A 27,983-nucleotide genomic window follows, 5' to 3' on the forward strand; every position below is an offset into this window, starting at 1 on the left:
TCCCTTGGTAACCTCTTACAGGCAACCTACAATCTTTGCATCAAAAACTCACTTAAACATGTCCTCTCATATGCGACACTAAGGTTGTTAGTACATTTTACTGTTTGTTCCTTCACAATGACAGAAGTATCATAGACACAGCTAGTAATGCTGTTTTTTTCTAACTCTTAATTGTCTCCTTCTATCGTAATGTATAATCTCTATTATGAATTGCCTGTAGTGCAGGGGCTGGCATGGAATCCTGTAGTCAGAGGCTTCAGACTGACGGGATTGCTCTGAAAGTGGGTCGAATGTTTTGAGAAAAGGTAAAAACATGGTTAAGAAGAAGAAGAACGGGACCATTAGAGGGTGCACAAAATCAGTGAACCAGCGCGGACTCGAAAGGCCAACATGGTCTGTTTTCTGCTCCGTAAATGGTTATATGATTATGAGAAGTACCCTTTGACGTACTCTTTTAAGTCTACTTCAAGCATACAAAACGATGGAGATGAGAGTCAGGAGAGCGATGGAATATTGACTACATGTCTTGATGGATGCGTGTCAATACATCTCAAGAACTATCCAGGATAAAGCAGAATACCTGATTCACATCCCATCGATCACCCCAAACGTTCATTACTTCTGCCATTGCTGGTGCCTCTAGTGTGTACCATCAGCAAATGCAAGCTACTGGGTCATCTCCATAACCTTCAAGAAGGGCACCAGGCACATATGAATACCACCACCTGTAGGTTCCCTTCAAGTCACATACCACCTTGATTTGGAGAGACATTGCTGATCTTTCATTATTACTTGGTCTGTACCCTGACACTCCCTACCTAAATGCCCCGTGAAAGCTCCTTCACCATGAAGAAGTGAAGCACTTCAGGAAGATGGTTCAAGAGCAACTAGAGATGGGAAATAAGCACTGGTCTTGCCAGTTATGTCCTGATCCCCCAAAAGTGAATAGAAAATCTGATTGGGCAGGAATTAGTTGGATTCGATTTGTCCTAATTTTTATAATCAGGATGTGACTGGGTAAATTTGCACACAAGTACTTTCTGAAATGACCCGGGTCGTAATTATGCAGGAAGCGTTTGGTTTGAAATCCTACATCGGCCGCTTCTTGCTGTTAAGTGAAATAGTTTGGGCTCTGTTCTGTTGAAGATTCGTTGAGATGGATCATTCACTTGGCACTTGGCTGAAATGGTTGTGATCTTTTCAGCCATCATTGAGGAAGGAGCTTCCTCCTCCTGGTTGCTGCTTGTTTCCTGGTGCAAGATCGTCATGTGGAAAAAGAGCTGCTGTGGTTGCAACAATGACAGCACCCCTACAGAATTTAAAACAGAAAATGCTGGAAACACTCAGTTAATATTTCAGATCTGTAACCCCCACCCCCACCCCCCGGCCCCCCAAGTTCAAGTTTCTTGTCACATGCACAGTGAGGTTTATTTTACAAGCAGAACAGCAATTAAAAACACAATCCAAAGTGCAGAGTTACAGAGAGTTCAATTTGAACAGAGCAAAGACATCATTTTACTACAGTAAACCCTGCAGACTGAGGACAACAGTAAATAAACTGTTCTTGAATCTGAAGGTGTGATCTCACAATCTTCTTGATGAAGGAAGGAGAAGAGACTGGCCTATAGGCAGGGTGGATAGTTTTCTTATGCAGTGGGAAGAAGAGAAGGAGACTATGGGAAGTGGGGGGAAGGCTGTATGATGTTTTACCTTTCATTTACCCGGGATCTGAAATATTAACCAATTCTCTCACCAAAAATACTGCCTAACCTGCTGACTGTTTCCAGCATTTTCTGTTTGATTTCAGATTTCCAGCATCTGTTTATATTAAAAAAATACACTTAGCTCCAGAGCTTCCAGAGACTGGCAATTGTATGATATAAATGTAAATAACCATATATAACCATATACAGCACAGAACAGGTCAGTTTGGCCCTACTAGTCCATGCCGGAACAAATCCCCACCCTCCTAGTCCCACTGACCAACACCTGGTCCATATCCCTCCAATCCTCTCCCCTCCATGTAATTATTCAGGCTTTCCTTAAATGTAAATAACGTCCTTGCTTCAACAACCTGTGCCGGAAGCTTATTCCACATCCCAACCGCCCTTTGCGTGAAGAAATTTCCCCTCATGTTCCCCTTATAATTTTCCCCCTGCAATCTCAAACCATGGCCTCTGGTTTGAATATCCCCCACTCTCAATTGAAAAAGCCTATCCACGTTGACCCTCTCTGTCCCTTTCTTTTAACATAAGTCTTTTAGCACTAAAGGTTCAGTCATTTCCCACACAGCTCTCATTAAATGGAATCCTCCCAGTTCAAGAAATCTTTTCAATTAATTGGGTTTGATCTGCAAAACGTCAGCAAATATTGAATTGCGTTTAAGTGATTCCAAAAGCAAATAGTGTTCCAGTCGAGGAAATTAGCCCTTTCCTCCCATATACCTACCGTTTAGCCCGAGGAAGTCTGGGTTGATAACTTTTGGGTGGCGAGGATTAGCTTAAAGAGGGGTGTCTTGCACACTGAAAGAAGCGAGGAGGAGTTTGCTCGGGAGACTGACGCTTCATTTGCAGTCCCGACGCCACTGTTTAAAAGGCTGTGTGCAAATGAAAATCGCTACCACTGATTACAGCCCCTAGAACAGAAACCTAGAAGAAGAGGAGTTGGGGAGGAAAAAATCTCCACCTTGTAGGGTGAAGTGAAGAAATACAGAAGACTGCCAGGAATAAGGGTCGGGAGGGGAGGCACGACACCAGAGCAGATTCTACGCTGTGCTGAGACAACGGAGACAGAGAGAGAGAAAGAGAGAGCGACTGAGTGAGTTTAAAAAGTGGGGGGTGCGGAGATAACAATTAATAAGCCTGGAAGGAGTTGCATGTAATGGGGGGGGGGGGGGAAATAACAATTAGTAAGCCTGGAAGGAGTTGCATGTAATTGGAGTGGGGGGGGGGAAATTACAATTAATAAGCCTGGAAGGAGTTGCATGTAATGGGGGGGGGGGGGAATAACAATTAATAAGCCTGGAAGGAGTTGCATGTAATTGGGGGAGGGGAAATAACAATTAATAAACCTGGAAGGAGTTGCATGTAATTGGGGGGGGGGGGGGGAATAACAATTAATAAGCCTGGAAGGAGTTGCATGTAATGAGGGGGGGAAATAACAATTAATAAGCCTAGAAGGAGTTGCATGTAATTGGGGGGGGGGGGGGGTGGAAATAACAATTAATAAGCCTGGAAGGAGTTGCATGTAATGGGGGGGGGGGGAAATAACAATTAATAAGCCTGGAAGGAGTTGCATGTAATGACGGGGGGAAATAACAATTAATAAGCCTAGAAGGAGTTGCATGTAATGGGGAAACGAAGCAAATTTAAGTAGGATTGGAAGACGATTTAACTTGCATTGGACCGCTCCAACTTCGAACAACTTGACACAAGCATTAACGGTGCAATACATCGGAAAGATTGCAATTACTGGAAGCATTAACGGTATGGTTGTGTTTTCTTTTCGAACACAGGTGTGGCCATGGAGCAGAACCAAAGCGATCTGGGGCTGAATGAAAGTATCGAGGCAGCCGGAGAGGGCAGTCAGAGTGACGTGGACGGTTTCATCATCACCCTTATCTTCAGCCTCATCTTCTGCCTCGGGGTCCTGGGCAACTCCGTGGTCATCATCGTGTTGGCTCGGAGTTCCCCGGGCAAGCCTCGCAGCACCACCAACATCTTAATCCTCAACCTCAGCATCGCCGACCTTTCCTACCTCCTCTTCTGCATCCCCTTCCAGGCCACTTACTACATCCTGCCCCATTGGGTCCTGGGGGGCTTTATGTGCAGGTTTGTCCACTATTTCTTCACCGTCTCGATGCTGGTCAGCTTTTTCACTCTCTCCGCAATGGCCGTGGATCGCTACATCGCCATTGTCCACTCCACAAAGTCTTCCACCATTCGCGTGGCCAGGCGCACGATGATCGGCGTGCTCCTCATCTGGCTGTTCTCGCTGGCCGCTGCCTCCCCCGAAGCCTATTACCACAGGCTGATGAACAAGGGTGGCCACGGTCCCTTCTGCTGGGAGACATGGACTGCTCGGCTACACAAGCAGATCTACAGAGTGGCCACCTTCCTCGTTGGCTATCTGCTGCCTCTGCTTCTCATCTGCTATTGCTATGCCAAGGTATTGAATTGGTTATTGTCGTGTACTGAGAGGTTTTATTTTAAGTTTTGTTTTGCATCCTATCCAGGCTCATCCTGCAATAATAAGACGTTAGAGTAGGTCAGAGTGCATGGTGCAATGTTGCAACATGTAGGCTATGGAGTACAGTAAGGGCACCATCTTCTACTCATGACAGGCTCATTTAAGAGCAGGAATCCTTGAATCTGGGATGTTTATGTTAAAGCTCAGGAGGGATGGAGGAGGGAAGCTCTGGTATGATTGTTGTTAATTGTTATGAGAAGATGCACTGGCTCTGGAATTTGCTGCCAGAAATGTTGCCCTCACAACAAGGTAGCTGGCTGGGTGTTTGAAAAGCTCTGATTCCACGGGTCTGGAAATGACCTTGTATCTGCTGAAAATTCATTGAGCAATCTGCCCCACTAATGATGATTTGGAGGTTTCATAATCTTTTGCCTGTAGACCTGGTACTACCTTCACAATATATTCGTTCTTCCTGCATTCTCATTCGCGATCCCTTGTGTAAAACAGTCCACCGATTGTACTTGCCTTTGTGATAGTATGATTGGAAGTAAGGTGATGTAGCTTAGCTGGTTGAAGCACCAAGAGGATGAATCATCCACATTCACTCGCATTCCTGGTCGAGTCTCAATTAGTGCATCGCAGCCTGAAGAGTGTTATTGAGGTCTTGTTTTAAGCTCCTGCAGCAGTTGACAACAATAATCTCCATTTATGTAGCATATTCCAATGTTGTTAATCATCTCCGAGTTGCCATTATCAAACCAAACATTATCAAACAAGAGAATACAAATTCTGTAATTTGGAGTGTGTAAAAAAAAAAAAAAAAAAAAAAAATTAAAAAAACTGCTGGAGGAATTCATTGGGACAGTCAGCTCCTGTGCAAGTGAAGGGATGGTTGTCATTTTGTTTTGAGACCCTGTTTCAGGACTGAGCACAATACAAGAGCTACAATTGTTTTTATTCCATATTCTATTAATCTTCTTGGATTAGCAGCATGAAAATCAGCAAGATCTCGATTGCACTTGGCAGGCAGACGCAAGCCTTTCGCACCTTTGAGTAGAAAGACCACTGGGTTTAATTTCAATGTCAATAACTGCACTAGTGCAAGTTCTTCTCCCCTGAAATGAGCAATTATTGCTGAAAATATGATTTAACAATCTTTTGTCCCTGCTTAAATTAGACTATCCCCAAGTCTCTCTTAATATAGTGTGCTAAAATGTTTTTGGCTTTCTAGCCACTGCTTTGATTTAACAAAATGAACACACTTCCCGCTCTTTATTGGAATCTTCTTATTTCCACTTCAACTCATAAATCACAGAGCAAGACGTTATTGGTTCTTGTATCCACTTAATCCTTGTAACCCAAGCTCTTCCTTGAGGCTGGAGGGCATGAGCAATAAGGAGAGGCTGGTGAGACGAAAACATCTCCCTGGGGCCTAGGAGGCCGAGGGGGTGACCTTGTATGCAAGTTCATCAGAGGCCTAGCCCAATAGTGGGATCTAAAACAAGATTGATAGGTTTAAAATCAAGGGAGAAATATTTACAATGGATCTGAGGGGATACTTAAAAACGCACTGAAATACTGGAGGGGCTCAGCTGGTCTTTTTCAGTGTCCATATTGCCAACGTTTCGGGCCTGACAAGCCAGCACAGGAAATCTCAGTCTCAGAATTCAGACAATGCTGACTGGAGTAAAAATCTAGACCAACCAAAGGTGTTAATTGGATATGATAAGGGAGGAGTTAAGAATTTATCATGTTTGGGTTAAAGGACATGGAATGGAGAGACAGAGCTAGGGGAAGTGAGGAGGAGAGGATTTAATGAAAGCCAGAGAAGTCGATATTAATCCTATACAGCTGGAGGGTGCCCAGTCGAAAAATGAGGTGTTGTTCCTCCAATTTGTGGGTGTCTCAGTCTGGCAGTGTGTGGCATCACAGACAGACAAGTAGGCAAGGGAATGGGATGGGGAATTGAAATGGATGGCCACTGGAAGATCCATACTATTATGGCTTACGGAGCCAAGCAAGGAACAATATATGAAGAAGTGGGACTTTGAGGCTTTGTCTTGAGAGGTTTCAGCAAGCAGAGGCTGAGAAAGTGCTCCCAGTGAGGTAAGCAACTTGAATTGTGTCAAAGACTCTACAAACTCCACTTTCAGCTGCTACTGCTCTTTCAATCCTACTATAAACTAATTGGACAGATCCATGTAGTCAGTTCAATGCCAGAGCTATTGAATATGTCAAAAGAGCTGAACGATTTGAGGAATAACTTGAAGGAAGCTTCAACTCTCATAGCAGCAGAACCTCTCAAAGGTGAATCCAGTATGCATGGTGCCTCATTAAATTCCTCAGAGGAAGCTGTTCAGTCCATGCTGAAATGTCTTAAGAGTGGGGATCTTAAATCAGCTTTGTGCCAAGTCAAGGATTACAGGTTAGACTTTATATATTTTTTTAAAGTTTAGAATTGTTTGATATTATTTTATCATACATTATTTCCAAATAGGTAATAATAAATTTTTAAAACTTAAAAAATACAAAGCCATCTCCCAGTCTGCGTCCAGTCATTCTGATGTAGAGGACACCACATTGGGAGCACCAGATGCAGTAGATGACCCCTGCAGATTCACAATTGAAATGCTGCTTCACTTGGAAGGACTGTTTGGGGGCCTGAATGGTGCTGAGGGAGGAGCATCCCTTATGGTCATGGGTAGGTCCCAAGGGGATGATTTGTGGGGAGGAGGAATGGACAAAGAATTCAAGGAGGGACCGGTCCCTGCGGAAGGCAGAGAGGGGAATATGTGTCTAGTGGTGGGATCACATTGTAGGTGGCATAAATGGTGGAGGAGGATGTGTTGGATGTGGTGGCTGGTGGGGTGGTAGGTGAGGAACAAAGGAATCCCATCCTTGTGCGTGGGACTGGAGGGGGCCAGGGCCAATGTGCGGCTAATGGATGATATGCGGGTGAGCACAGAGTTGATGGTGGTTGAGGGAAAGCCATGTTGTTTGAAGAAGGACATCTCTGAAGATCTGGCATGGAATTCCTCATCCTGCGCACAGATGCGATGGAGAAGGAAGAATTGAGAGAGTGGAATGGAATCCTTACAGGGGAAAAGGTGGGAAGAGATGTAATCGAGGAAGCTGTGGGAGTTGATGGGTTTATGGAAGAGGTCTGTCGAGAGTTTGTCTCCCGAAATGGAGATAGAAAGATCGAGGAAAGGGAGAGAGTTGCTAGAGATGGACCAAGTGAATTTGAGATCAGGATGGAAGTTGGCAGTGGATGAAGTCAATGGGCTCATCATAGGTACATGAGGCAGCACCAAAGTAGTCATTGATGTAGTGGAGGAAGAGTTGAGTGTCCTTGCCAGTGAAGGCTTATATTATGGATTGGGGAATACTTTTCCCCCACACAGTGTAGTCTATATGGAACAAACTGCCAGAGATAGTATAGATGAAGGTCCTGCTCCGATTCATTTGAATCGCATGGCATTTGCTGTCTTCCAGTCTGTTGGGATCTGCCCAGAGTCCAGAGAGTTTTGTTAAATTATCACCAAAGCTTTGACTATAACTCCTGCCATTTCTTTCAATATCCTGGGATATATTCCATCTGGACCAGGGGACTTGTCTATCTTAGAACCCTCAAGTTTACTCAGTACCAGTTTTTTAGTCCCCACCTCCTATCACATCCATAACATTTGTTTTTGGCATAATAAACCTGTCCTCCACCATGAATACCGTGTGGTTGTTTAGTGATGAACTAAACTCACCAGTCATAGTTGAGTTCAGATCAACTGCCTTACTCAACTCTGATGCATGTCTTTTAAAGCACCCGCCCTTCTGAAGGTCTTTGCAACACTTGACCTGGAAATGACGTCATCCCTGACTATTGGCAGCAAGCCCTGTTCTCCAGGGTTTTCTGTTCTTGCTGACTCAAATTTCTGTGAGCTGGTTCATTGTTTAGCCTGCCACCAGCACCTCCACTACCCCCATAACCGGAGTTAAGAGGTGATGATCCCATTTGTGTATACCCCGTTCGCCTGCTACACACGTTACACCGTCATGCCGAATCACTCTGAATGGACACTCGTATGGACGCTGAAGAGGGGGCATGATGCATGCCCCGTTGTATGAATACATATTCTCAGTTCTTGAGGTCCTTTGGGATATACGAAGTGGTTGAACCATGCCTTGAGGTAGGAACAGGTGCCAATGTCCCAACTTCTCACGTACCCATGTTTGGAGTGGTGTGGGTGAATCCGTTTGTCCTCTTGCTGCTGGCACAAACTCCTAATAACATTGAGTGGCACACTGTACACCAGCTCATCAGAAGACAGATCCTCTTTTGGTGCTGTATGAATCCCTAGCATCACCCAAGGCAAACTCATCCATTTCATTCGGGGCCTTTGAGGTGCACCATGAGAGCTGACTTCAAATGGCGGTGGTGTCTAGTCATAAGGCTGTTGGACTGCGGATGGTACTCCGTGGTGTGTTGCCGAGTAGCCAGACTAGTGCCATCCACGACACTGATGTGAATTGAACACCCTTGTCTAAGGTTTTATGTCCACAGGTAACCTGAAATGAGCCACCCAGTTCGTGATAAATGCTCTGGTGCAAGACGTGGTGGTGTCTGAGAGTGGTATGGCTTTTGGCCACCTTATAAACCTATCAACCTTCGTCAGAAAGTACCTGGCACCTCACGATGGTGGCAGTGGTTCCATAACATCTGTATGTACATAGTCAAAATGCTTGTGTATTAGGGGAAAAGATTGGAGTGTTGCTTTTACATGCTGCTGTGTTTTTGAGGTCTGACATTGTACACAAGTTCTGGCCTAGTGTGAAACTTGTTTCTGTAGGCCGTGCCATACAAATGTTCCTACTACTAGTTGGGTGGTGGCTCGAATGGAAGGGTGCACCAGGCCATGTATCGCATCAAAAACTTGGTGTCTCCAAGCAACAAGTATAATTGGTCAAGGTTGCCATGTGGACATGTCGCATAGGATTGTAGCCATTGAAGGTCTGAATCTCAAGTCCTTCAACTTAAGATCAGATACTACAATACGGTAGGCCACTATTTTCATCGTCCTGCTGTGTTGCCACAAGAGCTGCATAGTCTATGCTATGCATGAAATGAATGGACTGATGTGCAGGATAACGCATCTGCTACGTGATTCTTTTTCCCTGCAATATGCTGAAAGGATGTGGTATATTCTGAAATAAAAAAGAGGTGCCTTTATTGCCTTGCTGACCATGGGTCCAAAACCTTAGCAAAGGCAAACATCAGGGGCTTGTGGTCTGTGAATATGATGAAATCTTTCTTCAAGAAAGTACCTGTAATGGCAGATGGCCAAGTGCTCTCTTTCAAATACTCTGTACTTTTGCTCAGGAGGTCTCAAGTGCTTACTGAAAAAGGCAACGGCTTCCAATTGCCCTTGATCAGTTGCTCCAGCACGCCTTCGACGACTGTGCTGGATGCATCAACTATGAGAACAGTGGGCACATTGAGTTGAGGGTACACCAACATGGTCGCATTGGCCAGCATTTCCTTGGCTTTGTTCTAAAGCGACTGTCATTTCCTCATCCCATTCCAGGTCTTTGGATTGCCTGGAAAGAAATCAGAAAAGGGATTGCATTACTCAGGCTATTGATGGCAAAAACCGATGGTTTAAAAAAAAAAAATTATCATGCCAACGAACTCTTGTAGTCCTTTCACTGTGTTTGGCCTCCACTTTGGTGGGGAGTGGCAGCGTTCTGTGCCGATCAATCCAATGGTCAAGGAAACTGATGGAGGACAGGCCAAACTGGCATTTAGCCGGATTGATGGTCAGACCATAGTCATCTAGTCATAGTCATAGTTGACATAAGTGATGGGCATGCTCTTGACGAGAGTGGCGGGTGATCAATATATCGTCAAGGTAAATAAATACAAAATTGAAGCCACAGAGTTCATAAGTCTCTTGAAAGTTTGTGTCGCATTTCTTAATCTGAAAGGCATACGCAGAAATTCAAAAAGGCCAAATAGTGTGATGATTGCCATCTTTGGGATGTTGTCAGGGTGGACTGGGATTCGATGATATCCCCTCATCAGGTGAATTTTGGAGAATATCTTATCACCATCCAAGTTTGTGGTGAAATCTTGGATGTGCAGAACAGAGTACTGGGTCAGCTGTCATGAGATCGTTTAACTGGCGAAAATATTGACATGGTCTCCATCCTCCGGCAGCTTTGATACCATATGCAAGGGAGATGGTCATGGACTGTTTGAACAACACACTATGTCCTCAATTTTACGGAACTCCTTTTGTGATTCGCAGCTTATCCAGAGGTTTCCTGCGAGCCCTGGCGTGGAGCAGTGCTCCTCTCGTGGGTATATGATGCTAGACCCCGTGTTTGGGCATAACAGTGGAGAACTGCGGGGTGACTGGCTGGAAATTCTGCTAAGATCTTGGCATACTCATTTGAGGAGAACATAACTGAGAACAAATGAGGTGCTGGCAGAGTGGCCTGACGTAAGGCGAGCAATTCAAATGTTTTGGTGTTAACCAACTTCTTTCCCTTCAGGTCCACTAAAGACCATTAGCTTGTAGGAAATCTGCATCTAGCAGAGGTTATGATACATCAGCCAACGTAAATGTCCATGCAAATCGGTGAGGGCCTTATTCTAGTGTAATAGTCCAGACCCCATATGTTCTAATATTGCTTTTGTTAGCAGCAGTAAGGGATGGTTCAGACATTCCATTATGAGTGCCCCAGCCTGTAGGAGGCAAAACATTAACCTCCACTCCTGTGTCTACCAGGAAATGCCAGTCCAATAGGTAGAGAAGGTTGTCTCAATGGCCAGCTGCTGTAGACACTAGTGATGACCGGCCCGGGTCTTTCCCTGGTGTGAGCAAAGTGGGCGGCAATGGTGGGTGGCAGAACCCCAAATCTGATGATAGTAACACCAGTGGTCCTTATTTGGATTTTTGAAGTTCAAAAGGTACCATGTTCTGAACATTCTCTTCGGTCATCTTGGGTCCAAGTTGCCGATTGGGCCCATCAGGGTGACCACTGTGGTCATTGTAGTTGAGTTACTCAACTCTGAGCATTTTTAAAACACCCATGCTCCCGACAGCTTTCACAACACTTGATCCAGAAATGACATCATCTCTGACAATTGGCAATAAGCCCAGTACTCCATGGCTTCCTATTCTTGCCAACTCAAACCTCCGTGAGCCGGTTCATTGTTTAGCGTAGTTCAGCCCGTTAAAACTGGCACAAAATAATCATTCAATGCCTCAGCCATTTCCTCATTACCCAATTACAAATCCCTCTTCTCATCTTCCAAGGGACCAACCTTCATTTTAACCACTCTTTTGCACTTTATATAATTATAAAAACTTTTACTGTCCATTCTTATATTTTGTGCTCATCTTTTTTCATTGTCTACTTTCCCTCTCCTTATTGCATGCTTTGTGGTTCTTTGTTGCTTTTTAAAGTGTTCCCAATGTTCTTCATCCCACTGCTCTTGGCAACTTTGTACACACGAGCTTTTAGTTTGATGCCTTCTTTTATTTTCTTAGTTTTCCAAGGCTAGCTGTCCCCACCCTTGCTTTCCTTGTTTTTAATTGGAATATACTTTTGTTGAGCTCCATGAAAAACTCTTTGAAAGTCTTCCACTGTTCCTCAATGGTTCCTCTACATAGCCTGTGTTCCCAGTCTACCTGGCCAACTCCTCCCTCATCCCCTTGTAGTTTCCCTTGTTCTTCTTTCCCAAATGCTGGTTTTCGACTGAAATATTGTACCTTCCATTTGTATAAGAAACTCACTCACACTGTGATCACCCTTTCCAAGAGGATCCTTAAACTTCAAGATTTCAAATTTTACTTGTCTTATTGCACAGGACCAGATCCAAGACACAGGTTCCTTTGTGGGTTCAGTAACATGCTGTTGAAGAAAGCCACCACACATGCATTGCATTAAGTCCTCTTCAAGGTTGCCTCGACCAACCTGATTCACCCACTCTAGATGCATGTTAAAGTTCTCCACTATAACTGCTGTTCCATCCTTACTTACATGCCTCCGAGTTTCTTGGTTTATTACCTGGGCCACTGTAAGGTTATTACTGAGCAGCACATAGACAAATCCCACCAGTGATTTTTTTCCCTTTATTATTCCTAATCTCTACTCAAATGGATTCAAGATTTTGCTCCTGAGATATTGCAACATCTCTCATTGTTGCCCCAATCTCATCATTAACTAAGAACGCTACCCAACTTTTCTTACCTCCCTGCCTGTCTTTCTGTATTACCTGATATCCGTGGGATATTTAATTCCCAATTCTTTCCACCCTGCAATTGCATTTTTGTAATAGCCACTAAATCATACCCCTTTGTACATTTTTGTGCCACAGGTTCACTGACCTTGTTTTGAATACCATGGGCATTTAGGTAAAGTGCCCTTATACCCATTGGGCTTTTAAAATCTTGTAATCTTTGACTCTTGTACACTTGACTTTATCTCCTCTACTCTCACTTTTCTCTTTAGTAACTTTTGCTTTTACTTTATCCACACTCTTTCCTCTCCTATCTGTTGAGCTCACCACCTCCCCCCCAACTATTTAGTTTAAAGCATGTCCACAGTGCTAGTTATGTAATTTGCCAGGATCCAGGTCCCATCATGATTCAGATGGATTCTGTCCCCTTTGAATAGTTTCTTCTTTCCCAAATGCTGGTGCCAATTTCCCACAAATTGGAACTCACTTCTCCCACACCAATCCTTGGGCCAATCGCTATTTAAGGATGCTGAAAACCTGAAATAGAAACAGAAAATAGTGGAACCACCAAGTCTATGATCTGAAACATTAATCTGTTTCTCTTTGCACCAATACTACCTGACCTGCCAAGTATATCCAGCCTTTTCTGTTTTTATTTTACACTTGAAGAGCGGTTTTGATGATAAATTTAGTGAAGAAGAGTCGTGGAATGGTTGGGCTGGTTGGTTGGGCTGAATGGCCTCTTTCCCTGCTATGTTTACTGTTCAGCTATTGTGATCCACTTGCCTGAGAGGTAAAACATTAATAATTTTGAAGCAAATGTGGTTAATCAAAAGCAACATGCACAGATGCTGAAAATGATAAATATTTTTCTTTGCAAACAGAATATTGTTAAGGAAAAGTGGAGATGAGCACAAAGGGATATAAGTGATTAATTGAAGAAAGGGCTAAAGAAGGGGATGTATTTCATTAATTTCTTTGGTTCTATGCTGCCCAATGTGGTCCGCTATCATGCTCCAGTTTTGTGCAAGGTCTTTGACCTGAGTTGTTTGCTCGGTATCCCTTTCAACAAATGTTTTCTGAGCTGAGTATTCCTGTTGAGTTTATTGTAGATTCGCCTTACTTTGTTTTGAATGATTCTAGTTACATTTCTGGATATCTGTGTTAGATATGATTATGCTTGTATTGCTTTCAGGTCCTGAATCACTTGCGCAAAAAACTCCGCAATGTTTCAAAGAAGTCTGAATCCTCTAAAAGGAAGGTAAGATATTGTCTTCTCATCTTAAGACCTTGTAGTTCCTTCATTTCTGGCCCATTGTACATCGTTGACTCTAATGGTACTGCAGAGCACGTCGAAGAACCAAAGACTTGTTGATTCAACCAAGGCTTTTATAAACTAAAAGACTGGAGCATATCACAAATAGGTCGACCAGTCCAGAATGACCTGGTCTGGCGAGGAGCAATCCTTTAAGACCTGCCAGTAGGTGTGGCTACACTCTCAGCCAATCACAGTCATCCTACACTACCATCTGTACATAGACACACTGGTAATAGAATCTGTTCTATCACAGGTATCTATATCTTCAGCCTTCTAAATTTTAGACTTGGGAATTCCTACATTAACTCTCCTTTTTAAGGCACTCCTTAATAGGTACTAAAGAGGTAAAAGACAGGAAATGTTAGGCCAATTAGCCTAACCTTGGTGGTTGGCAAGATTCCACAATCCATTATTGAGGACGATGTTTTGGAGTACTTTAAGGCAGAACATAAAATAGGCTGAAGTCAGCATGGTTTCCTTTCTGGGAAACGTTGCCTGACAAATATGTTGGAGTTCTTTGCAAAGTAACGAGCAGGACAGACAAAGGAGAGTCGGTGGATGTTGTTTATGTTGAGTGACAAGGTACTGTACATCAGGTTGCTGAACCAGATTGGAGCCAATGCTATTATGGGAAAGGTACCAGCATGGATATAAGATTAGCTGACTTGCAGAAGGCAAAGAGTGGCTACCAGTGACTAATGGTGCTCCACAAAGGTGGGTTTTGGATACGTTACTTTTCACACTGTATGTAAATTGAAATTGATGGCGTTGTGGCAATTTTATGGATGATACGAAGATAGGTAGGGGGAGGGTAATATTGAGGAAGTAGGGACCCTACTTCCAAGATTGGAAGTTTGGGCAGATGTGTATGGAATTGGATGATCATGTACTTTGGCAGATTGAAGAAATTAGTAGACTATTTTCTAAATGGGAAGAGAAAGCAGAGGTGCAAAGAGACTTGGGATTTGGAGTACTGCAAGTATTTGTGGACCCAATTTCTAAGGAAGGATGTGCTGGCTTTGGAGATGGTTCATAGAAGATTTTTGATCCCAGGATTGAGAAGGTTAAGAGGTGAATTTGATACCTCTGGAGTTTAGAAGAATGAGGGAGAATCTCATTGAAACATTCCAAATATTGAAAGGCATGGACAGAGTGAAGGTCAAGAAGATTTTTCAGAGTAGTGAGAAAATCTAGGACCAGAGCACATCACCTCAGAATAAAAGGATGTCACTTTAGAACAGAAATGAAGGATTTCCACAGTCAGGGGGTTAAGAGAATGTGGAATTAATTACCACAGACAGTTGTGGAGGCTAAATTATTGGGTATATTTAAAGTAGATATTGATGTTCTTGTTTAGAAAGGACAGCAAAGGCAGTAGAATGCTGTTAAAGGAATAAAAAAATTAGCTATGATTGAATGGCAGAATGGCTAACAGCTTCAAAATCTTATTCAATAGAGAGACGCTGTTAATGTTTTAAACTATGATTTCGTTTGTTATTGGTGAGGCAGCTAGAAAAGGAAGAACAGTGACAAACAGTACTGAATTTACAGGTTAGGCAACAACAGCTTTGCAACATTGGAAGGAGCACTTGTATTCAGATCCTTGAAATGTTCTTGGTTCATTTGGATCAAGGTTGATCTACATAAACCTACTTTGGTTCTGCAATCTTTTATATCCTTGCCCAAAATTCTATGAATCTCCAGTTTTGGAATTTTCATGAACCAAATTCAATGGCTTATTGTGTGGAAAGTTGCTTGATTTTTCTCACTCCCATGTTATTGACATGTTTCCTGAATGGTCTGGATTAAATTTTAAGATTATCTCCTCCCCCACTCCGTCCCCCCATCCTCCCCACCCAAACTCCCTCAGCCTCCTGCTACTTCAGCCTTGTCTCCCTGATACTCACCTCACCCTGAAGCCCAAAGGAGTTAATGTAGATGGAGAGAAACAATAAACTCTTTCATTGGCTTAATGAATGAATGAGTTTACCATCATATAGATAAGTAGATTTCAGATAGCAATCAGATTTATTGTTAGAGTACATACATCACATCACATCACGTACAACCCTGAGATTTTTTTTACCCTGCTGGTGAGGCAGAATTACCACTTATTGGTGTTGTGCAAAAAAAAACTGTACTCAGCATGCACATGTAAATAATGAAGAAATGTAAACAAACTGCAACACAGTGAAACAAAATCAATAAAGTTCAAATAAGTCCCTGATTGAGTTTGTTGTTGAGGAGTCTGTTGGTGGAGGGGGAGCAGCTGTTCCTGAACCTAGTGGTGCAAGTCTTGTTGAACCTATACCTCTTTCCTGATGGTAGCAGTGCGAACAAAGCATGTTCTTGGTGATGTGGATCCATGATGATTGCTGCTTGCTCTCCGATGGTAGCATTCCCTGTAGATGTTTGAGATGGTGGGGAGGGTTTTACCTGTGATGTCACGGGCTGTGTCCACTACCTTTTGCAGGGCTTTCCGCTCATGGATCCTCATACCAGACTACGTGCAGCCAGCTGGTTAGCACACTTTCCACCACATATCTGTTGAAATTTGCCAGGATCTCCAATGTCATACCAGACCTCCACAAACTCCTGAGGAATTAGAGGCACTGATGTGCCTTCTTCAAGGTGACATTAGTGTGTTTGGTCCAGGAAAGATCCTCCAAGAAAGTGACTCCCAAGAACTTAAATGTGCTCATCCTCTCCACCTCTGATTTCCCAATGATCACTGAATGATATATCTCTGGTTTTCCCTTCCTGAAGTTGACAATTAGTCTCTTGATTTTGGAGACATTGAGTGTGAGGTTGGGGGTGCCATTCAGCCAAGTTTCCAATCTTCCTCCTGCATACTGACTCTTCACCCTATTTTATATAACTGCGGCATTGTCAGTGAGTTTGTAGATGATGTTGTCGTAGGTGTATAGTGAGTAGAGCTGGAGGCTAAGAATGCAGCCCTGTGGTGCTCGCTACTGTTGGACAGTAAAAGTCTTTCTCAGTTGGATGATAACATGAATATCATTAACAAATAAGATGCCACTAAGAGGAAAAAAAATTATAAAAGGAATAGAAAATAAAATAAATAATAAAATTTGAGTTGGAAGGCAGTGCTTCAATGTAGCGGAGTCAGATCTTTGGTTATCTTGTAATAGTCCTATTGTTTGGGTGATTTTGCGAGGATCAAGAGCTTTGGTGGGAAGAGGGGGCAAGAACCTTAGCCATGCCAGATTTTAGCTTCTGTACCTGAAGGTAATAGCAAGAAGAATGGGGTGATGCAGATCTCTTATATTGGCTACCTTCTTGAGGCAGTGCCTCGCATGGGTAATTTTGGTGGACAGGAGGTTGGTGCTCTTGGCTGTTTTTGATATCTAAATATACCTTTTATGCTGATTGGGTACAAAGTCTAATTGCTGTGGATTTAAAAGAGACAAACTTAATTTCACTGCTTTGATCCAGGGAACTCAAGGACATTATTGACTTCTGTTTGAGCAGAAGCTGATGTACCAGCACACTTTCAAGAGAGAACTCTTGTGAAAATGAATGACCAGGATTTTGAAGTTAGTGGCAGCATGCACAAGTGGCCAGCTAATAAGCTGTAAGCAAAGAATAACATGTTTCTGATATTGGTTGGATAAGCCTGGTGATTTCTGTGTGTCTGTGTTTGAGTCTTGCAAATGTTCCATATTAAATTGCATAGGTTCAAAGTCAGCTGATATCAAATGACAACATTAAAAGCCATGAGCAAATATGTATAAGAATTGGAGACAGATCACGCGTCTTAAATTTTTTTTTACACAAAAATTCTAGAGAACTCAGCAAGTCACGCACCCTTTTTGTCCTGGGCAGGGGGGAACACAGGGCCACAGGCAAGAGGTCATGCGTGGATATGGGTTGGAGGGTGCAAGAGGAAAGAGGTGAGAAGAGACTTGGGGAGGGGATAGCTCTCTGGAGAGGGAAGGGTGTAGGGAGCTGGAGGAAAGGAGGCAGAGGAATGGTGAAGAGAGGAAATTGGGCTCCTCTCCTGCCTCTACCCCCACCATTTTGTTCAGGTGCCTGCCTGCTTTTTGCTGGTTCGTTGACGAAGGGCTCAGACCCATAAAGTTGGTTATATTTTGCTACATAAAGATCACTGCATGACTTGCTGATTTTCTCCAGCATTTTTGTGTAAACTACAATCACAGCGTTTAGCTCTCAAAGAATTTTTGTCTTTGAATTTGAAGTAGTGCATATTGGAAATCCACTCTAAGTTGTAAACCCCTTCTCCCCACCCACCCCCACTTCCTGCAGTTCCCCCCCTCCCCACTTCCTGCACCCCCCCCCCACTTATTATCTCCTACCCTTTTGTTTGGACATCTCTCATGTTCCCCCACACCTTGATGAAGGGCTTAAGCCTGAAACATTGACCTTTGTTACATGAAGGCACTGTTTGCCCTGTTGAGTTTTTCCAGCATTGGAATGTTTTTACTCTTAACCACAGTGTCAACAGAATCCTGTGTTTTACTCGTTTTACCCCCAAGTTGTAAATGTTTGTATAGCTGAGAACTTTAGATATATCCACAAGGAATTTCACCTATGATGAACATTGAAGTATCATTTGTCCATCATATTCTGGTTCTGAAATATCTTCTAGTCCAATCTGTGGTCCACTGTATTGTTATCACAGACGAATGAGATTAATTTCCCCTCTAATTTGTCAGTGGTGGGTTCTTGGGTTGTAGTTTTTATCCATCTAGAGTGATTATAGAATCGAGGCTAAGTTGAGGGACTTCTGCTAAAATATTAGGCTAAAATGCATGCTGAGAGAATGCTGCACTTTTAGGGGAGTAATATTTTTGATGAGATAAAAATGAAAAATTAACAAGGAGTTAATTGTAAATCATTTCTAGGATAGGTGGGTCATAGGAGAATCAGAGGGGGATTTGATGGACATGTGAGAAGGAGTAGGTGGCATGGAAATAAGGGGTGAATGAATAGGCTAAATAGGAGCTAGCATAGGCTTGATGGGCTGCATAGCCTCCTATGAAACTGGAAATCGATATTGTCTGCTTTTCATTGTGCATGGTTCTCTGGCACTCGAGGGAGTTTGCTTCTTGCATTAAATTAATGAGTAAAAAGTACTTAGCTCAAACCATTTGGGATGGTTTCAGGTGGTTATATAGCACAGGCCCTTTGGCCCTTCTAGTGTGTGCTGAACCATTATTCTGCCTAGTCCCACTGACCTGCATCCAGTCCATAGCCCTCCATTCCCCTCCCATTCATATTCTTCTTAAATGTTAAAATAGAGCCCACATTCACCACTTCAGATGGCAGCTTAATCTATACTCCCACCACTCCCTGTGTGAAGAAGTTCCCCCTTATGTTTCCCCTAAACCTTTTGCCTTTCACCATAAATTCATATCCTCTGGTTTATATCACACCTGCCCTCAGTGGAAAATGTCTATCTCCATTTACTGTCTATATCGCTTATAATTTTAAATACCTCTATCAATATATGTAATTTAGCTTTAATTTTGAGCATTCATCATGGATGAAGAACTAAATATTGGCACTGCTCAGCTTTACCAGATGACCTTTATAAAATGGCAGTCCATCCATTAGAGCAGTGAAGGTTAATGCAGCGTTATATAGAGTGTGGAAAATAATCATCGTAGTTTAGGGAATTAGTGGTAAATGCATATTTTACTGGTGAATCAGTCACTCGGAGAATAAGCCCTGAAATTAATAACGATGTAAATAGGAGGTTAATTTGATATCTTTCATACATGTAGCAATAGGGTGGTTGGACATCTCAATAATGTTGAAGTTATGGCAATTGTAATGTTTCAAAGGGGAATTGCATAAACACTTGAGAGAAGTACCTCTACTTGTACAATGTTTTTTTTATATTTTCCTTTACATTCAATTCACTGCAATTATGTGGGAAAATTGTTATGCCCAATTTAGATAAAGTCACGGCAATAATGATACAATCAATTGGGATAATTGGATGAGGATGGGATGGTGTCCTTAAAATGTGGTTAGTGCATGCTGTTACAGCGCCAGTGGCCTAGGTTCAAATCTGGTGCTGTCTGTGTTCGCCCTGTGTCTCTATGGGTTTACTCTGGGGGCTCCTGTTTCTTCCCATCCTCTAAAACGTATGGGGTTGTAGGTTAATTGGGTGTAATTGGGCAGCATGGGCTCGTGGCCTGTTATTGTGCTGTATGTCTAACAAAAAAAGAAATCCCAAGAACAAATTCAAATGATGCTGAGGCATGTTTTAACCATTGGGTGACCACGCAGGTTGAATCAATTTCTACCTGAACATCAGCATTCATGAACATAGTATCTGTTCTAGCTACTAGCCAAGCTTTGGGCTATTTCCACTTCATTTGTATGAAGTGGAAATAGTACTTGAATGCTAGAATGTGCATTTGGAAGCAAACATTGTTGGAACCAGATAGAATTTAACATTTTTCTTTTTAAAATATTTTTATTGAGTTTAACATATAAAGATAAAATTGACAATTACATAATAATTAATTTGTATACAAGTAAATACACACATAAAAAGCCAATGGAAAACAAGATAAAACTACATCAAAAATGGCTGTAATATCACCAAAAAATTAAATTTATCCATGTGTTATGAACTAACCAACCCCTGTTAGTACTAACACAAGAACAGCAATGGAAGATTTGCCAGTGGTACCTTAAAAATGATAGTTTTTATTAAACTATCAATAATGCAACATTTCTTACTTATCCCCAAATTTATCTCTAAATTTAACCTCATATGCACAAATGTAAAATGTGTGTGTGTAATTAAAGTCCCACTCTGAAAAGTCAATTTTAAAAACTTCAGCATCATTTTAGTCTTGCCTGAAGGTCTTAAATTCTCAGTTCAGAAATAATTATAAATATCATATCTTCAGGCCTCTTTACTCACAATTCTTTTGATGAGATGTCTTGAGAGATTATTTAAATATAAGTGACCATCTTTTGAACCACCAATTTACCTACTGTGAAAAGAAGAATACAATTCCTGTCTTCCAAATCTTTTTACTGAAAAATTTGACATCTGTTTTCCCGCACGAAGAAGCTGCCCTCTTTTCAAAGAGACAGGGAATGTGGCTATTTTCTTCCACAATGAATTCACACACCCAGACAATGATTAAATGAAATGGCCATACAAAATTATACCCAGTAGAATTCTGCCCTCTTTTCCAAAGCGACACCAAAGTGGTCTTCCTTATTTCAAAAGCCACTGATTCTGTGTTCCCCCTCTTCCCAGGAGTAATACACAACAGCACAGATTTTCATTACTGTAATTCAACCCTGTCTTTCACAAGGTTCCAACTCCTGTGTGTCACAGGGTTTTGACTTCTGTACTCTCCAAACTGAACTGATCGAAAAATGTCTGAATTCAATAATATATTTCTCCAAATCATGTGACAGTTACATAATCTGCGAGGTCAGTCCCAATTCTTGGAAACCACTTGGCTATCAGTTTTATTTCTACCAAAATTCTGTTCCTTTTTCAAAACCACTCTACATCCATAACAACCTCTGACCTCATCTCTCTTCAAGAGGTTTAAGCGGTTTTGTTTTAAAACAGATGGATTCCTCAACTGTCCTAAAGCAAACACTCCATTGTTCTTGAATAATTAAGAACAACTTTAGATCCATTAGCTCTGTCTTTCCAAGATGCTGCCACTCCGAGAATGAACTCTCTTCTCTGAGAACAATGGTTCTTTGTAAATATGCTGTGACTGGTGTGTGACCCACAACTAACTTACTGAAAATACATATACAATATTTCAACTCTATAATTTAATTTACTAAGACATTTTATAAGAAATATAACAACCTTATTCTAAATATTTCTATTAACATAGATTCATAACATCTGGACCATGCTAAGCTAATTTATTAAAATAATGTGTAAAAAAAGAAAGAGAGAAAAAACTAAAACTAACTCTAATCTATCCCTTCCCTCTAATCAAGGTTACCATTTTAAATTAATAAAAGAGAAATCAATAATGTGGAACCACTGGTGACCACCCCCCCCCCCCACAGAATACAGGCAAAGAACCATCAGACTTACAATAATTCTTAATTCTTCCAATTATAAAAAAATTCTAAGAATGGCCCCACAATTTCATTAATTGATTTTTTATGTTTAATATATCTAATATTCTCTAAATTTAAATAGAGCATTACATCATATAACCACTGTGTATGAGTAGAATTTAACATTTTTAATGGTAGGGAGTGATAAACGACTGGAATTTGGTAACTTAGTTGCTTGTCCTCAGATCTGGTTACTTTAAATTTAACTGTGTACTTTAAATTGTGCCTGACTTTGTGTCACCTGGCTATACAGTAAATTACTTTTTGATTTCCAGAAACGATGTATGAATACATGAAGAAGTAGACATGTGGGAGATAATGAGCAATAATGATGGAAAATGCTTCCCAGATAATGCTGGCATAGTAATAATGGGATAATGGGCCAACTCACAATGTTGCCTGTAAAGGCATTGTTTATTTTAAAGGATTCAGAAAATTCTTGATAAATATCATGAACAAATTTAGCAAAATCATTTTTACTTTCAACTCTAGTCTCTATGGGCAAGAAAATCTTTTTTTTGGTGTGATATAATTTTTCTAAAATCGTATATTTAAAAATGAAAATTTGAAAACTGATATTCATAAACGTTCTTATGAACGAATAATTACAGAAGAAAAAGTGGTAGGAGAATCTGTTCAGCTGAGTCACAAAGGAGCTTTCTGATACCCAAATTTGTTATAAATGCTCATTTCAGTGATCCTGAGGCTGTTCTTGGCTAATCTCTGCCTGAATTCCCCTCATGCAACATGAGAATGCAGATGGTGACAACAGATCATGTGCAATGCACATTTTGTTGATGCAAATGAAAGTCCATGTATTAACTATGGAGTTCAGGCCATCTTTACTATTGGCTAAAAGGGCCATCTTGTTTGGTCTGTTACAGAACAGGAAGATAGCCTGTAAGTTTGTCAATGAATGTGCATAACTACTGAGAATCCATAGCTTCAGGGATGGGAAATTCCAAGTTGCTACGGAGTTATTTTATTTGCTCAGAAAATCCATTACAGATAAGAAGTGTATGTTGGAATAGATTTCAGTTGATTCTACAGGCTGTAAAGGCTCTCTGAGTAGCCTACATATTGTGTTGGACCCCTTTTAAGAAATGTGCTACGTTTCCCCAAATAGCATCCTCTGGATTCCATTTCCAACAGACTTTTGAGCAATAATAATTGAAAATAATAACCTGGAATTTCCTATCTCAGGCTGTGGAAGTTCAATTGTTGGCTGGTGTTTTGCAGTGCAGATTGTCTATTTGAAGTGCTTCTCCAATGGGAACAACACTTTCTCTGAAATCATAAGGACCTCTTGGCAACAGAAGAGTGTTGCTTTCGACAATATTCTTATGGGTATTAATGGGATTCCTGATCTAGAGATTCTGGGCACTCAGTCATCATGTACATTTGAGACAGAATATTTAGCTTTTTGATAGTAAAGAAATTGAGGGGTTAGTGGATTAGATCAGGATGTGAGAATGAAATATGGGATCAACCAGGCACTTGTTAAATGGAGGAGCAGGCTTGGGGAAAATCTGCTCTCACTTATTACGTTTCCAATATTCTTCAAGAAAAAAAATAAATTGATCAGTCCATTATTTTAAATCTGTTTGTGATTCCACCATGATTTTAGGAGTGAATTTTCAATCTTTAAAGATGTTAGGGCAATCTTGGGGAGTTGCCAGCATAACTGAGTAGTGGAGATATTTCAGGAAAAGATTTGCTAAACTCCCAGGTAGTCTGAGCCTCCATGTCCTTGAAATGAATAAAAAAATGTACATACAAGAGGCCATTCAGCTCATCTTGTCCATGGAGAAGGATATATCCGGACTAATCTCACCTGTAGCCCATGTCTCCTTAAGTACACATCCAAGTGACTTTATCTGGCAGGGGCTTTTTTTCTCCCGCCATCTTTTTCATTTCATTCTCTGTATCACTCTAGAAGAGGGTTCTTTACAGAAGACACAAAGTATTCTCTACAGGCAGATGGGATTAGTGTGAGTGGGCCATTGTTCTCAGCGTAGACAGGTTGGGCTGAAGGATCTGTTTCCATACTGCATGACTCTATAGAATGTAAAACTCAACACAACATCAGAAATGCAATTTTTACAGTACCTTCTTATTTAAGCAAATTGATGCTTTCCTGTAAAATATGAAGGGGATAAGGAAATATATTAAGTCTTTGAATCAAATAAAACTTCAGATGCTATAAATTAAAATCAAAACAAGAAATACATTATTTTAATTTATGATTTCTTTTTTGTCTGCAGAAATTCTGTCTGCCTATTCTTTGCGAAATAGCGTATTAAATTTGGTGGCCCATTTTGGAATTAAATGGAACATTTTTTTTAAAAAAGGAAAAGAGATTTAGGATGGAAATCACAGAGCAGTGCTGGAAGGTGGGACTAGGTGGGTAATGGGCCACACTTTCTGCCAGGAGAGATGCTAGGGACTGAATGGGCTTCTTCAGTGTTATAATATTTCAATGATTCAGTGACTGAATCGTGAAGACATGGCTGGACGTTTGAACAGAGCTTAGGCCTTCATGCAAACCAACTTCTGCTGAATCGACTCTATTTGTATTTACCACTGTCTTGGGAAACTTGAAATATATTAAAGGTCCCATATTTCTATCCCCCCTCCTCCTACCAAATGTTCTGTCGGCAGAAGATGCATGTTCTTGAAAACCTGAACCTCCACGTACAGTTCCTTTCCCCTTGTCATCAGAATCTTGAATGGATCTCTGGTAAAAGATGATGTCTTTGCACCATTTAACTGTTTATTTCTCTAAATCCTGCACTCTGCCACAGTTGCAGCATCCCCTGTACTTTTGTATTTCCTGTTATATTTGAGTTATATGGGTTAACTTGCCTAGACAGCACACAAAACAAAGCTTTTCAGTGTATCCTTGTAATCATAACACATAAACAATTCAATATTAATGGTGGAGTGACCAACTTCTAAAATGAGAGAATCTGGGATATCTTGGGCTTGAGGAGGTTACAGAGATATGGAGGGATGTGAATAAGGAATGTTTACATTGTATTGTTATTTAACTAGATGATAACAGGTTAGTAAGTAAAGGGTTATGGACAAATCAATCCTGTTGCAAGTTGGTCAGGGAGTGGTCAACTTGATTAGCAGGGATACATTTTGGGAAAGTTCATTAGATTTTTATTTATTCATTTGTAGACAATGCCACTGGCAATGGCCACATTTATGGTAAATTCCAAAGTGTTCCTGATCTGAGGAAGTAGCTAAAGATCAATGATGTGAGGTGAAAATGAATAGATGGATCTGCTTGTGGGCAGAGGTGAAGAGTAGGAAGTGGCTGGAATACGTGCTGAACACCAGCATGAGCCATGTGGATCAAATGGACTATTTCATTGTTCTGGTCCAAATGTCGAACTGTATTTCCCTTTTGTACTTCACCATGTGGAGAAGATATGATATTCACCATAGTTAATCTGAACATTTTAGTGATGGAATTGATAATCACTCTTATTACTGGTTCACAATCAGTTAAATTTGACTTCAGTCACTCCTTAAATTTTGGATGGAGCACATTAAGATAAATGAGATAACTATTTCCTGTACTTGATATATTTGAGGAGATTACCTTACTGTGGCCTTTCTCTTGGAGTGTTTGCTTGTCATATCCAGTCTATTGAACTGATTTGTACATGATAAATCATACACTTGCCACATTATTGAACCATGTAGTTTCTGAGTCATATTCTGAAGTGCAGAAAAATATTCATTTATTTCCCTAATTAAACAAGAACGTCTGCATATGCTGTGATTGTAATTTACATAAAATTGCTGGAGAAACTTAGCAAGTCTGGCAGTTTTTTTTAATGTAGGAAAGGCTCCTCCCCTTCCCCTCCCACCACCATTTAATTCAGATGCCTGTCTGCTTTTTGATGATACCTTGAGGTAAGGCCCAGGCCAGCAACATTGGTTATATATCTTTATATTTGCTACATAAAGAATGGTGTGTGACTTGCTGAGTTTTGCCATCAATTTTGTGTAAACATTTATTTTCCTATTACTGTCCTATGCTCAACTAATTTCTTTCTCAGGCCCACATGGGAGATTATTATGAAGATACATTATTGCATCATCGTTTAATAATATATTGATTGTTACAAGTATAACATATATTAATTGTATTGCAATAGAGCAGTTTCATTAAGATCAGGGTTTTTCAAATGTTTTCTTTCCACTCACATACCACCTTAAGTAATCCCTATGCCATAGGTGCTCTGTAATTGGTAAGGTATTATGAGCTCCTGTTTTAGTAAAATAGGATTATCACTGTAAGGGATAGTATAGACAGGAGGAACTGAATGGTCACAATTAACATTTAACATTTCACATAAGCACCATCACAAGTCACAGCCCAGCAACAATTCGATACACTGGAAGAACTGAGGGAGGGCTTCTCACAGTCTGTTCCAGATTCAATACATTTGCGAAGACATTGTGATTTTGCAGGGGAGAACCGTTCTGATGGCTGAAGAGAAAACAGCTCTTGTGGCCAGCCATTTTGTGGAATTCAGAGCAATGCCTCCTCTGGGAATGACTGGGACTTTTCGGTGGATTGGCCTGTGCCAGGAGGGTCTTTTGGGAAGCAAAATGCTCCATTTTGAGTGTGTCTAACAGTGAAATTACTTGGAGTGCTAGGGTCTTGGAAGCTTTGTGTAGGCTCTCCAGTTCGAATCTTTCCAACAAAAGGATCAGGATTGTTATGATTGCAGCGTGTGTGGATGGACATTTCTTCAAAGACAACACAAGGAGAACTTGTGAGTCTGTAGCAGCCACAACTCCAGTCTTCCTATCCGTTCAACATTATTCTGGGCATCAAATTTCAAAGGCCTACGCTTCAACACCAGCATAAAATTAGTGCGTTTAAAATTAAACACTAGTTAATTGTCCATTGCTGCTCATTACGCACAGTTCATAACAATGGGATTACTTAGGGTGGTATGTGAATGGGGAAAGAAAGGTTGAGAACCACTGCTCTAGACCCAATTGTTACTGAAATATTTTGCTTGAGAAAAATTGTCATTGGCCCACTTCTTTTGGAGCTATGAAACTGTGCACATAACAAGTCAATTAGGTACACATATCACCTTAAGTAATCCCTACGCCATAAATGCTCTGTTATTAGCATGGGATCACTTAAGGAGTCACGTGAATGGAAAGAAAAAGTTTGAAAACCACCGATTTAGATTCAGCATGGTCTTTGTGGCAGAGAGAGAGTTTGGAATGACCTACAGTTGACAAAAGTGCTTCATAAAAATCATTTTTCTTGAGATGGGTAAATTGTTTTGGATGAACTGAGGTCACATGACCTGTGAGGTAGCAGCTGTGCCATTGTGGCGCTTAACTGAGATTTTGGTGCTGATGACCAGAGGTTTGACAAAACAGGAGGTTAAAAGAGGGCATCCCAAAGGAAAAGCAGTGTAAGGAGGGAATTTTCAGAAAATAGGGCCCAATTTTGTGTTCCTGGAAAGCTCTGGAATATTTTTCAGTATGAAAAGCTGTATGTAAATACAAATTATAACAGAGTTGGGAAGTTCTGAAAAGGATATGATGGGCTACATATAAATGCAAGTTATTAATTGGGGCTCTCTCCAGTATATAGAGCTTCACTGAGCAATGCATTGATCAGGCTTATGGAAATGTGGTATGAGCAATCAGTGGTATTACAGATCTTGAGGAAGTAGGGATATGCAGGTGAGAGCGAGAATATGCATAGGGGTCGAGCAATGAACAAAAATCTTTTTATTTGTTCCTCTCTTTCCAGACTGCCCAGACGGTACTGGTGGTGATTGTGGTTTTCTGCATTTCCTGGCTTCCTACCCATGTGATGAACTTGTGGATTGCATTTGGTACCTTCCCATTGACCGACGCCTCCTTTGTCTTCAGAATAGCCTCCCACTGCCTGGCCTACAGCAACTCGTCCATCAACCCCATCATCTACGCCTTCCTGTCAGAAAACTTTCGGAAATCCTACCAGCAGGTGTTCAAATGCAAAGTTTGCACCACCTCTCATCCGAATGAAGTCAAGGAATTTCGAACTGCAACGGATGTGGTGTCATCCAATTGCACTGAGCAGTGAGTGAA

The 27,983-nt window shown here is 41.3% G+C and overlaps 1 protein-coding gene across 1 annotated transcript; it reads left to right on the plus strand.

Annotated features, from left to right (window-relative positions):
• The first annotated feature begins 1,266 nt into the window (after positions 1-1,266).
• On the plus strand, positions 1,267-27,978 carry galr1a (galanin receptor 1a). The gene is made up of 4 exons (XM_069915688.1): positions 1,267-1,420; positions 3,515-4,167; positions 13,626-13,691; positions 27,664-27,978. The coding sequence occupies exons 1-4, from the start codon at positions 1,267-1,269 to the stop codon at positions 27,976-27,978; spliced, it is 1,188 nt and encodes a 395-aa protein (XP_069771789.1).
• Positions 27,979-27,983: the final 5 nt, after the last annotated feature.

This window comes from Narcine bancroftii, chromosome 2 (assembly GCF_036971445.1).
Source record: "Narcine bancroftii isolate sNarBan1 chromosome 2, sNarBan1.hap1, whole genome shotgun sequence".
Taxonomy (NCBI): Eukaryota; Metazoa; Chordata; class Chondrichthyes; order Torpediniformes; family Narcinidae; genus Narcine; species Narcine bancroftii.